The 12,967-nt window shown below is 39.8% G+C and overlaps 1 protein-coding gene across 3 annotated transcripts in view; it reads right to left on the bottom strand.

Moving 5' to 3' along the window:
• Positions 1-4,775: 4,775 nt before the first annotated feature.
• mgst2 (microsomal glutathione S-transferase 2) overlaps positions 4,776-12,967 on the bottom strand; it is a 41,063-nt gene continuing 32,871 nt past the window's right edge. For 2 of the 3 annotated variants that reach the window (XM_033048609.1, XM_033048675.1), the window contains 2 exons: positions 6,772-6,853; positions 4,776-5,026 (listed from right to left, as the gene is read on the bottom strand). In XM_033048609.1, the coding sequence (XP_032904500.1) occupies positions 4,891-5,026; positions 6,772-6,853 (218 nt within the window). In that variant the 3' untranslated portion in view covers positions 4,776-4,890. The remainder of the gene's footprint in view (positions 5,027-6,771; positions 6,854-12,967) is intronic. The other variant, XM_033048757.1, reaches the window with a different exon arrangement.

The following is a 12,967-nucleotide window of genomic DNA, read 5'->3' as shown; positions in this document are numbered from 1 at the left end:
GGTGTCGGGAGATTAACAGGATCCCCCACCATTTTAGATTCCCACCAGCTGTTCTCTTCCACACCTCACAGTTCCAGCAGAAGCGCATGGTATCTGAAAATAGACACAAAGTGCCGGTGTAAGCCAGCGGGTCAGGCAGCATCTCTGGAGAAAAAAGGTGGATGAAGTTTCATGTCAGGATTCTTCTTCAGACTGAAAGTAAAAGGGAGGGAACTGGAGGAAGGAAAAGGCCAGAACAAACCTGGACCGGCAACAGATAACCAAGGAAGGGTGGAGCCCATAGTGGCTCTATGGAAGGGGTGGTAATGAAGGGATACAAGGATGCAAACAGTGCAACTAGTAGACCAACTAGGGTGAGTTGTATGGAGGGTCCCCAACCAAAGCATCACCTATCCACGTTCACCAGGGATGTTGCCTGACCCGCTGGTTAACTGCAGCATTTTGTGTGCGTCTCCAGCAGAACTTTTGCCTTCCTTCCTCTACCCTCATGCTATTCACAATTCCTTCAAACAAATTAGCTGCCATTAACAATCCAATCTACCAATCTGTGCCATGCATCAACACTGGCTTTCCACACAATTAAAGACGTTTGATTTTTTTTCTCCACCTCTACAAATTAAAACATGTCTGCTTTCTAAATCTTTCACTGCTCTGAATTCACATATCACTGATCTTATCGAACATAGAACAGTTCAGCGCAAGAAGAGGCCCTACCGGCCACAATGTCTATGCTGAACATTATGCAAGACCACCTCTTGTTAGCAATGTTACAACATTTTGAGATTTTAAAAATCAAGTCTGCAATTTATCCCATCAGATAAAGCATAAAAAGAAGTTTAATTTGACACCTAATTCACTTTCATATCTTCAGTATTAAAAAAGTTATGGCCATTTTTATACTTGGAAATTAGCATCTTGTTCCCTATTGCTTTTCCATTGACTTAACACAAAAGCTGTGATCGAGGACAGTCAAAAGCCCATAACTTTATTAAAAATTATGAGAACTGAATGAAATTTTCAGTTATTATAGATTGAAGCATTCTGAAACAAATATAAAACATCTTACTTGGATGACCTGAAATTAAAGCAAATAATTAGTTAATTACCTAATTGTAGCTAATTACAAAATTGACTTGCGACGGAAATAGTAATAAACACCCAGACTGCCTTGAAAATTCAAAAATGTGATATTCTCAAGATCAGAATTTTAATATTATTGTATTATATGCTATGTCGTTAACAGATAGGTAAATAAATTAAAATTTCTAGCAATAGACCAAGTCTTTATGGAGAAGATCAGTTGCTAGCTGGTACATTGGCATATCATAATCAGTAGCATCATCATACTCCTCAGATTGTAACCAATAACCAACTCTGTACACCTTGTTTTTCCTCAACATTTCAATTTTGGCATTGTAAACTACAAGTATTTGCTCTTCAAACCACTCATGACATGCCTTTCTGCCCACTACTTTCCCCATTAACAATGTCCTGTAGATCATCACATTTGGAGTAGTCCAAATTCGGATAATCTTTGCGAATGCTGTCTAAATCAGTCTCTTTTGCTGGGCATTTGGATTGACAATTTTGCATTTCTTCTTCGGAGACATCTGTTTAAAATGTAAAGAGAAAAAAACCCTGAACAGCATTAACAGAAACAAGTTATTATTTGCAGTTTTAGAAAAAAGGTAGAAATTATAAAGTTAAACGCTAAAACAAATAGTAAATACCCAACAAAAAATTCATATTCATCAGTTTCATCAAATCAATTAAATTCATCTAATCAATTAAATTTATCTAAATTCAATTACTAGATCTAAACATTTATTCATTTCTTAAGAAAAGGATATATTTTTTAAATAGCCTAAGTATCCAAATAACAAACAAATCCCATTCACACAAGAATTCACAATATAACATGATTTTTAAATCTCACTGTCATGAACTTATATGCCAGATGGAAGGAATTTAATGTTTAATTCCCAAAAATTAATCTGGAAACATCCACTCTCTATATAATCAAAATTACTATTTATTGCACAATACATGTGACTAAAACTGTTGTGGATATTTAGTATAGAAATATTGATTATGGATAGGCAATAACACAATATAGACGATTTAGATCCTCTTATGACATGATCGTCCAAATAAAAAGAGGGTTTAAATCATCTTGCGAGTGGGCGTTTCTGGAATGTGATCGATTGGAACGTTGCCGTTGCCGTGAATTTAAACCCCATATCGGCAGGCAAAGACACTGCCGGTTCGTATGGGGCCCAAATAACATTTTCGCGTCGTAAAATTTGATTAAAGCCACCCCAAGAAGCAAGATTATATGTGAAATAAACGACTTACCTTTTATTTTGTCCTGATATTACGATCCATCACGTTGTAGGCGTTGAGGGCATTCGAAGTCGCCTTTTACTTTAATCCAACTGTTAAATTGTCCAGTGATTTTTAAACTTAAAAATGGGAACGGAAGTCCGATCGATTTTTCTTCATCGACTAGCAGCCCGAGGAAATCCCTCTCCGACAAGCGATACAAACCTGCGCTTTAATCCCGCCCCCCCCCCCCCTCAAATGCGGCAAAGTCACGCACACGGCCATTGGCAGAACTGCAGCCGCTGAAGGTAGGTTTTGTAACGTCACTACTCTTATCTACCTGTATTAATCCATATCTGCATATACATATATTTATCCAAAAGTCTCTTAAATGCCACTATCGTATCTGTATCAACCACCACCCACCCCGGCTGCGTGTTCCAGGCACTCATCACCTTCTGTGTTAAAAAGTTGCACTGCAGAACCTCTTTAAACTTTGCTCCTCTCACCTTAAAGGCTTGCCCTCTGGTATTTGATTTTTCCATCCTGAGAACAAGGTTCTGATTGTCTACCCAAATAATGCATCTCATAATTTTACATACTTCAATCAGGTCTCCCTGCAGCCTCTGGCGTTCCAGAGATGTAAATACTGTATGTACTTAAGCTCCATTCCTGAATCTGACACTAAGAGAAAACAATCCAAGTCTGTCCAACCTCTTCTTGTAGCCAATGCCCCCTAATTCAGGCAACATTCTGGTAAACCATCTCTGCACCCTTTCCAAAGCCTTCCTGTAATGGGGAGACCAGAACTGCACGCAATACTTCAAACCCAATGTTCTATAATGTTGCATTATATACATCTGTACTCAAAACCCTTACTGAAGAAGGCCAACTTGCCAAAAGCCTTCTTCACTAACCAATCTACCTGTGATGCCACTTTCAAGGGACTATGTACTTGTACTCCTAGAATCCCCTGCTCATCTGACATGGGGTATTCTGATTGTATTTCATATTTCCGCCATCTCCATTTTTCCCCTGCTTTTATACTTTAATGTAAAATAAAATGTGTTCTGTCTAAACTTTATGAACAAATTTATACAAATTTCAGATGGAGGCAAATATGTATTTAAGCTACATTCCAGAATCTGAGCAAGTAATGGAAGGTTTGAGCACAGAATACAGCCAGACACTTCAACACGACAGATAAAAATGCAACAATATTAGAGGCGAGATGTTAAATTAAGCATTTGTTTGCCTGTTCGAGTTGATGTAAATAATCCCAAGGCACCATTCATCGAGGAAAGAAGCATTGTCCAGACCAACATTCTTTCCTCCATTAAATCCTAGGGGGAATAACAAAACAAACCACATATTTCTATTGTCTATGCAATATTGCTCTGAGCAAAACTTGTGTGCAACAGCAATGGGAGTGCTTCAGAAATAAATTCATTCATCTGAAGCACTTAGGGACATTCCGAGGATGTGATAAGCTGCTGTAAAATGCAAGTTAGTTTTCTTGCCCTCCTCTTATCCAAGTTTTCTTTTTGTTGATGGAACCAAGAGATTAGCATTCCATTTGGGACAGAAATTAATTTCAATTTCCCTCCTGGGATAAATAAAGTTCTAGCGTATCGTATGGTAAGTACCCGGTAGCGACTAGAATATGGTGTCTTAGAAGGACGTATCCAGCTGGGTACTTGCAGAGGGTAGAGTAAGCAATGGTCTAGTGAGTGCCTGGCTTGGAATAGCTCTGAGACAGAAGAATTCAAGAACACAGCACAAGACAATAGGAGCTTCAAGCCTGCCTCGTTGTTTAATATGATCATGGCTGATTAATGCTGGCCTTAACTTATCATCACAAGAAAACAAGTACCAGGCAGCTGGTGGCGGGCAGAAACAGACCAGTTGGTATTCAGTGAGGAAATCAAAATCGACTTTGTCGCAACTCCTCTTGGAATAAAAGATTAGGAGGAAAATCATCAGGTCACAGCAGCGCCCTCCTTCCACACAATAATCTCACGAGAGACGTGATCTATGACAGAACAATGGGCAGCACTGAAGATGGCAGAGACTCCAATCAGCACCTGGTCCAATGTGTGACAAAGAGAAAAATATATTGTCTAAAAATCATAGCAAAGGCAAAAAGTATTGATCTGAAATATGTGTTTTTTTGGGGTAAGTTTAAGTTGAGTTTAGTTTGTTTGCACGTGTACTACTGAGGTACAGGGAAAATCTTTTGTACTTGGTATATCGACAATAACAGAGAGATGACATGGGGACGAATTCTTTTCATGTAGTGAAGTTAAATTGATGCTAAATTACGTTACCCCAACCACCCAAATGCAAATAACAACATTCACAAGTGAAACAAGGCTAGGTAGCATTGGTGTAATGTGCCACAAGAAGTAGACAAAACAAAGAGATGATATTCAATAATTGACTGAATACCTGAGGCCAGTTTAAATGTTTTATTTTGCATTTTGAAGTCATATATGCAAATTACAGATATTCACAAAATGTTGCAATGCTTGACGCATTGAATGTATGACATGTGCAACTACACACACATTACAAAAACATTTTTCTGATCTTTTTACCAAGGTTAAAATCAAAATAGTTGTCACACATGGAGTTTGTGATCCCCCCAATGCTCAGACTTGTTAATATCAGTAACATCGCTACACCAATCCTGAATCCAGGGAGCCTGAAAATAGAAATAGAAATGAGAAGGAAATAACACAATTGTCTCATTCCAATTTAATTTTAAATATACTTTATCTTTTCAGAATCCATGTTTTCCTATTACCATCTCACATTGGCTCGGTGTACAAGTGTCCCATTTACTGTGTAGGAAGGAACTGCAGATGCTGGTTTACACCGAAGATAGACACAAAATGCTGGAGTAACTTAACGGGACAGGCAGTATCTCTGGATAGAAGGAATGGGTGACGTCGAGACCCTTCTTCAGTCTCTACACATTTACTGTTGTTTAGGCCATTTAGCTGAATACAACCTAAACTTCCCCACTGCTACAATGCAAACAACGAGCAAAAGACAACAAGGTTTCCCTTAACTTTACTGATAACTGTTGCAACATTTATTCTATGGACATTCGGTGAGAATATCAGATTAGAAAAGTCGGCAGATAGTCTCCAGCCACACAAAGTAAGTGATATTGTGCCAGAAAGGAGCACATTAATGTCAAATGTCAGCCTTGGTTAAAGGGAATAATCTCACCTTTCAGTGAGAAAGTTATGGCACTTTGGACCCTACCAGAGCCCTGAAGTCATAAACTAGACTGACACTCCAGGGCAACACAGTACAAGTACTGCAGTCTAGGAAGTGCCATCTATCAGGTGAAATGCCAAGAACTACAGGACCACAGTGACACAGCTGTAGAGTTCGTTCATGACCACGTGCGTTTTCTCTGGGTGCTCGGCTTTCCTCCCACACTCCAAAGCCGTAAGCTTCTGTAAATTGTAAATTGTCCCAAGTGTGTAGGATAGTACTAACATACAGGGAGATTGTTGGTCGGCGCAGACTCGGTGGGAAGTAGGTCCTGTTTCCACACTGTCTAAACCCAACCAGCCACTGAATTGGATGCAAAGAACCTACCGAATTGTCCTAGCATCTTATCGACAAACTAACTAAAAAATAAATAATCTGGTTATTAATTTCATAGCAAATGGGTGCTTTATTTCTCACATTATAATAGTGATCAATGGTCAGGAGTGTGATGGGATATTCTCTGCTTGCTTGGGCAAGTTTAATCAAGTAATTCAAAACCAGACAAAGCAATCTGCTTGATTGGCACCTCACCAATCACCTTAAACATTCATTCCTTCCAGCTCACATTGGCTTCAGTGCCATTGACAAAATACATTGCAATTGCTTGCCAACATTTTCTCAACAGCAGCTATCAGATCCATGTGCGTTTCTACCGAGAAAAATCCAGCCAGTAGGGAGATGTATTCACTGCCACCTCCAAATTCCCATGTCACACCCTATCTATCTAGAATTGGAAACATATCACTTCTTGATCCTTCATGATCACTGTCTTAAAGTCCCAGGGTTTTCCACCTACGAGCACTGTGAGAGTATTTTATCCACAGTCTGTATCAGATCAAAAAGATGCCTCACAATACTTTCCCAAGAGCATTTTCAGATGATACGATGCAATAGAACTTCATTCATCCCCGGAGGGAAATTGATCTGCCAACAGTCGTAACACACAAGGTACACGAAAACTTGAAATTAAAATTAAATTAAAAGTGAAAAAAAAAGACAAATAAAAAGAGAACTGAATGTAGGTTTTGCCAGCAATTCCCCCATCTCATGACTAAATAAGACTAATACAATATGCCCGCCTTCTCAATTGGATAGTTGGTGTACAATATGGGGAGACCTTTGAGAGGGTGTGAGAAGTCTAGCATGAATTTAAGTTCATACCTTCTCTTTGTTGATTCTGCATACCCATTAAAGTACATCAGCCGACTAAATAGATAGGCAAGACCAACGACTGAGGCAATTTCTGAATGCAAAGACAAAACATATTCATTTTATTTTACAAAGAAAGTCATCCATTTAAAGTCAACATAAATGATCAATTATGAAAGATGCGTTGTTGGAATACATGAACAAAATTTATACTTTGCATTTTTGAGAAATATTTAATAATCTTGAAGGTAGATGACTTTTGATATCATGTTACAATTATTGTCTCTTTATATGAGTAATTGGGATGTGACTAGTTTTAATGTCTCTTGACGTGATATGGGACACTGTTGTGGAGAAACTTCACTCGGGGCCAATGTTTGCTTAGTTTTATCAATATACAGCAACGGATGAACACAAGGTAATGACTTTCTTCACTTCATTGTCTTGCTGTGTATGAATATGACAAATACCAGACTCTACCTGACCAAGTCAAACAGCCTAATCTAAACCAACCTCTCACCAGCTCCAGTGCGGTCCTGACCACCCATCATCCTCATTGGAGACCTTCATCTTGCACTAAACGTTATACATCTTATCCTGTATCTATACACTGTGGACGGCTTGATTGAATCACGTACAGTCTTCTCACTGACTGGATGGCACACAACTAAAAGTGTTCTGTTGTACCTCTGTACATGTGGCAATAATAAACTAAACTAAACTAATCTTTTACATATAGAATGGCAACTTATGCAGGTGACTCATAGAATGTAGAACAATATAGCACCGGAACAAGACTTTTGTCCCACAATGTCTGTGGTGAACATGATGCAAAGTTAAACTAATTTCCTCTGCTAGCATGTGATCCACATCTTTGTGCCAATCAAAAATCCTTTTAAATGCTATGATTGTATCTGCCTCTAACACCACTCCCGGAAACACATTCCAGGCACCCACCACTCTGTATAAAAACCTGCCCCACACATATTCTTTAAACGTTGCCCCTCTTGTAACAGTATGCATGCCAAAGCCCCACATAACTGTAACCCAACCAAAGGAAGACAATTTCCCCTCCTCGGTTGGGCTACAGTTACATGGGGCTTCAGCATGCATTATGTTACAAGAGCGGCAACGTTTAAAGAAAGAATTCCCCCTTCTAGTCAAGGAAGATTTAGTAAGAATACATGAAGATTATGGAGTACAATAGTTTTAGTTATGTCACCTGGCAACAAAATGGTTAAAAATGAAATGTTATTGTCCTACGGAATGTCTTTGTAATAATTTAGTGAAAATGCTTTGTCAACACAAGCTGTTCATGGTCGACCAGACTCGCCTTAATATCTGAAGGTCTAGACAAGATCCTGTCTCTGAAACAAGATAGCCTGTTAAATGATTCTATGTCCATTCTGCTTATAGTCCTTCCAAGCTGATAATAACTTGAAGACAGAGTAGTACAGTAGCACAACTGGTAGATCTGCTGCCTCACAGCACTGGAGACCCAGCTTCAATCCTGACCTCGGGTGTGGAGGCTGTACGTTCTCCCTGAGACCGCCTGGGTTTTGTCCAATGCTCCAGTTTTCTCCCACATCCCATAGACGTGCGGGTTTACAGGATAATTAGCCTTTGTAAATTTTCACCAATGTGTCAGGAGCAAATGAGAAAGTGGGATAACATAGAACTGATGTGAATGTGTGATCAGTGGTCAGCGTGGACTTGGTGTGCCGAAGGCCATGTTTCCATGCTGAATCTCTAAATGTCTAAAGTACAGACCAACCCAGCCTGCTTGGCTGTGCATTAAATTCCGGGCTTATCTCCATCTCACTGATTCCCTTAGAACATGTGAATTTGTGTCAGATGAACACTGAAGAGAAAGAGAGAGATTCAGATTAGTTTATTGTCATATACACAAGGGTGCAATGAAATTCCTATTCTCGTTAAATTCAAAGTAAATATGATGATAGATACAATAAGTACAACAACAAGTGCAAAACAGCAGAATGATGCAAAGATTCTAGTGCAATCTGAAGAAGTGCAAAAAACTACTGAAGTGTACTAACGGGATTACTGAGCGAGGTTGAGTTATGTATCAGAGTATATGGCAGATAGGCAAAGTGCTGGAATAACTTAGTGGGTCAGGCAGCATTTCTGGAAAAAAAGGATGGGTGACATTTCGGCTCGGAACTCTTCTTCAGACTGAATGTAGATGTGGGGGGAGGTAGGAAAAGGCCAAATTAAAACAGGGATGGCAACTGATGGCCAAGGAAGGGTGTAGCCCATAGTGACCCATTGTTGGCTGGGGATGAGGTGATAACGAAGGGATACAGGGATGCGAACAGGGGGAGAGAGGGATTGCAGGAGTTACTTGAATTGAGAGAAATCAACGTTCATACTGCTGGGTTGTAAGCTGCCCAAGCGAAACATGAGGTGCTGTTCCTCCAACTTGTATGTGGCCTCACTCAGACAACGGAGGAGGCCCAGGACGGAAAGGTCAGTGTGGGAATGGGAAGTTAAAATGTTTGGCAACCGGGAGATGGTGTAAGTGAAGGAGGATTGACCACAGGTATATGGCAGCATCTCACATTGCATGGCCAGGACTTTCCCCTTCCCCTCTATTCTGTAGAAACGTTTACTTTTACAAGCCCACTTCAAACTCATTTTACGTTACCCCAATTAAAAATGTAATTTTTAGCCAAACAGAAACATCCCTATGACTAATATTTTATTATGGCATTCAATTCCTGCAATAAATTAAATTGAATTTCCTTTGTAGTCTTTCCTTTGTAGCTAGATTTACAAATGTGTTTGGCATTTATTTTAAAGCCCCAATGTGAATGTTATAACTGGCAATCTAATGATAGATTTTAATTTACTGAAGTCTATTTATTCTTCTCAGTTTTGTACCATGTGTCCTGCTGATCAACTAGCTGTCACAATCTGGCCTTGAATAGCACTTCCTCCCGTTCATCAGCCAAACTGTCGTGCAGTCACAAAACAAACCTACATTAGAGACATCAGCAGTCAAAGCTGCACAGTAGCTTGTGCAAAAGTCCACCATGTGATGCGTTTGACTTTAATACCAAAGCTGTATTCAGAGCAAACGTTAACAGTTTATTTGTTCTCTCATCTCCTTTCCACTACTACTAACTGAGTGGTGATGAATTCAATCAAGACGTGACAAATCTCAGATTCAAGCATTCACCTCTTGAAGATGAATTTCGGCATCCAAATAAATTAATTGGGCAAGATGTGGTGTCTCCTAGCTAGGTCGCAAGGGAGAGCACATTATTAATGAGAGGATGTCAGCTTGCCATATTAGATGTGCTTACATAACCTATAAAGTTTCCAACAGGTTTTGTACAAGAGCTGAATTAACATTCAATTGTCTGAGCCAAGAAAAAAGTTTTTAAAAAGCAAATTTACAAAAATTTGAATTAGTGACGGCTTGATATTGAGCTGTACTGACTACAAAATTCTATGACGGCCTGATTGGTAAATACTCCACAAAGTGTTGTCCTGTCTGTGTTGTATATTCTGTGAAGGCACCAGGTTCAAGAGATTGATCAATTGAAGAGTGCAGCATGGAAACAGGCCCTTCGGCCCATCATTTTCATGCTGACCATCGAACACACTAGAGCTACGTTATCCCAAATTCACACCCCCTTCATACTAAGGGGCAGTTTTACTGAGGCCAATTGACCTAAAACCCTGCATGTCTTTGGGATGTGGGAGGAAAGCGAGGCACCCAGAGGAGACCATGCAGTCACATGTTTAATGTGCACATTCCACGCCAATGGCCCCCAAGGTCAAGATAAAAGCCGGGTCTCTGATGCCATGAGGCAGCAGCTCTACCAACTGTGCCACTGAGCTGTCTCATGCCGATTCATGCTGTGTAATCCATGTGCCAATCAAGACCGGCAAATATGTTCCACTGGTGAGTCTAGCTGCCCACACTTTGTGTTGGCTCAAGCATGAAACATAACCACTTAGATTGGTTCTTTGAATGTCCAAAACACAGTGGAACTACGTCAGCATGCCCAGACCATTGGGAGAGGAGGGTTGAAAAGGTTAGAATGAGGTGGGAGCTGAAAACACGAGAGATGGATGCACTTTTATAACACCTGCCAATGACATGTAACATTTCATATCAAAATGACATCTTGCTTAGTGAGGCTTTCTCCAACATTTCTCGAGTATAAAACCATCTTGTTGATGAATTATTACTCAAATAAGCAGGAATTTTCCACAACTAAGTATTGAAAGATTGAAGCCATCCTGTAATTAAATTATTAATTATATCCAAAATTAAATGTTATTCTTCTTGTAGCAACTGCCTGAAATTGTTTGTTTTTCCCCAAGATGAGCGGAAAATGTCACCTCTGTAATATCACCGAGCCATTATTTGCCACCTAGTTGAGTTTGTACGTTCTCCCTGTGACCACATGGGTTTTCTCCAGTTTCCTCCCACATTCCAAAGACGTACAGATTTGTAGGTGAATTGGCTTCGGTAAAAATTGTAAATTGTTCCTGGCGTGTAGGACACAAAAAATTCATGGTGTTCAGGGATCATTGGTCGATGTGGGCGGGGTTGGCCAAAAGGCCTGTTTCTGTGCTGGATCTAAACTCAACAACCTGCCATTCGAACTTTCCCATTACCCTCAGAATGTAATCTCTTCATCACTACCAACCATGCCTTCAGATTTCACACGGCCGATCCTTATCCTCTCTTACTAAAGATGATCCTCAAAACCTACTCCTTTGATCATCACATCTAGCTTTGTTAAATGTTGTTTAATAAACACACATGACGTATTACGTGTCGCTTTGAGTGCTATGCAAGTTGCAGTTGTACATACATTTTGTAATGTTGAGCTGGCTGATAAAACAGGAAATCCATTGTTTTAATGCAAAAATATAATCAAATACATTTACCATTTTTGTTTTTCACATTACTTAACTTCTAATGAAGATTTTGTACATTTATAAAAACATTTCTCAGAATTAGACCTTCCCAGATAATCCATTATATTTGCATTAGTAGATCCTTAGGCTAAAGTTCTGCCATGTGATTATACTAATGAATATTCTAATGTGTGTTATGAAATTTCTTGTCTTTTTGAAAGAAGAAAAATTCCTCATTTGTGTAAGATCCTCATTTAAACAAAGGTATCAATATATTACCCAGATACATTAACACTTTCGTCATTAATTTTGCTCAGCACAATTTGAAACCCATACATTTTTCAGACGTCCATCACCCATGAGTAGAGATTGAATTTTTTGTATTAACGTTAGGGATATTGTTTCATTGAATGAAAGTTGCATTATAATATGCAGGCGGTGGGAGGAATGGGGAGGGAGTGAGAGAGAGGGAGGGAGCCAGATGCGGAGGGAGCGAGAGAGGGAGTGAGAGAGGGTGTGTATGCAAGAGAAAGTGAGGGGGAGAAAGAGAGAGAGAGAGAGAGATGGAGAGAGAGAGAGTTAAACAGTCAAGTCAAGTTTACAAAGACAGAGGCAGAGAAAATACATTAAAAGCAGGAATAGGCACCTCAAGTGTGCTACCAGTTAATATGCTCATGGCTCAAACACTCTTTTGTACCAGTTCCCCCAAAGCCCTTAATTCAAGATCTTTCAAAAACCAGAGAGAAGGCCTGGGTGTTAGTAGGAGTGGTGTGGGGGGAGCACCATTTTAGTCTTGTGTAGCAAGGAACTGCAGATGCTGGTTTACACTGAAGATAGACACAACATGCTGGTGCAACAGCAGGTCAGACAATAGGTGATCATTCAGATTGAGACCCCTCTCAATCTGAAGAAGGGTCTCGTCGCGAGACATCACCTATTCCTTTTCACCGGAGATGCTGCCAGACCCACTGAGTTGCTCCAGCATTTTGTATCTATCTTATCAGTCCTGTAGATGCTACAATCTTGATGGAGTACAAAATGCTGGAGTAACTCAGAGAGTCAGGCAGCATCTCTAGAAGACAGAGATAGGCAACATTTTGGGTTTGGACCCTTCTGTCTGAAGAAGGGTCACTTATGGACGACCTCAACAGAGGCTACCTGAACCCACTGAGTTACTCCAGCACTGTATGTTTTATACAGTACTCCAGTTGTGGATTAACTAATGTTTTTATGGCGGTGCCATAACTTCCTTGCTCTTATATTCATGTCACAGCTAACAAAGACGGGGTCAAGGAGAGAGCCTTCATGT

The sequence above is a fragment of the Amblyraja radiata genome, chromosome 1 (genome assembly GCF_010909765.2).
Source record: "Amblyraja radiata isolate CabotCenter1 chromosome 1, sAmbRad1.1.pri, whole genome shotgun sequence".
Classification (NCBI taxonomy): Eukaryota; Metazoa; Chordata; class Chondrichthyes; order Rajiformes; family Rajidae; genus Amblyraja; species Amblyraja radiata.
Note: the sequence above shows the minus strand (reverse complement) of the source record. Positions and strands in the feature narration are given on the sequence as shown.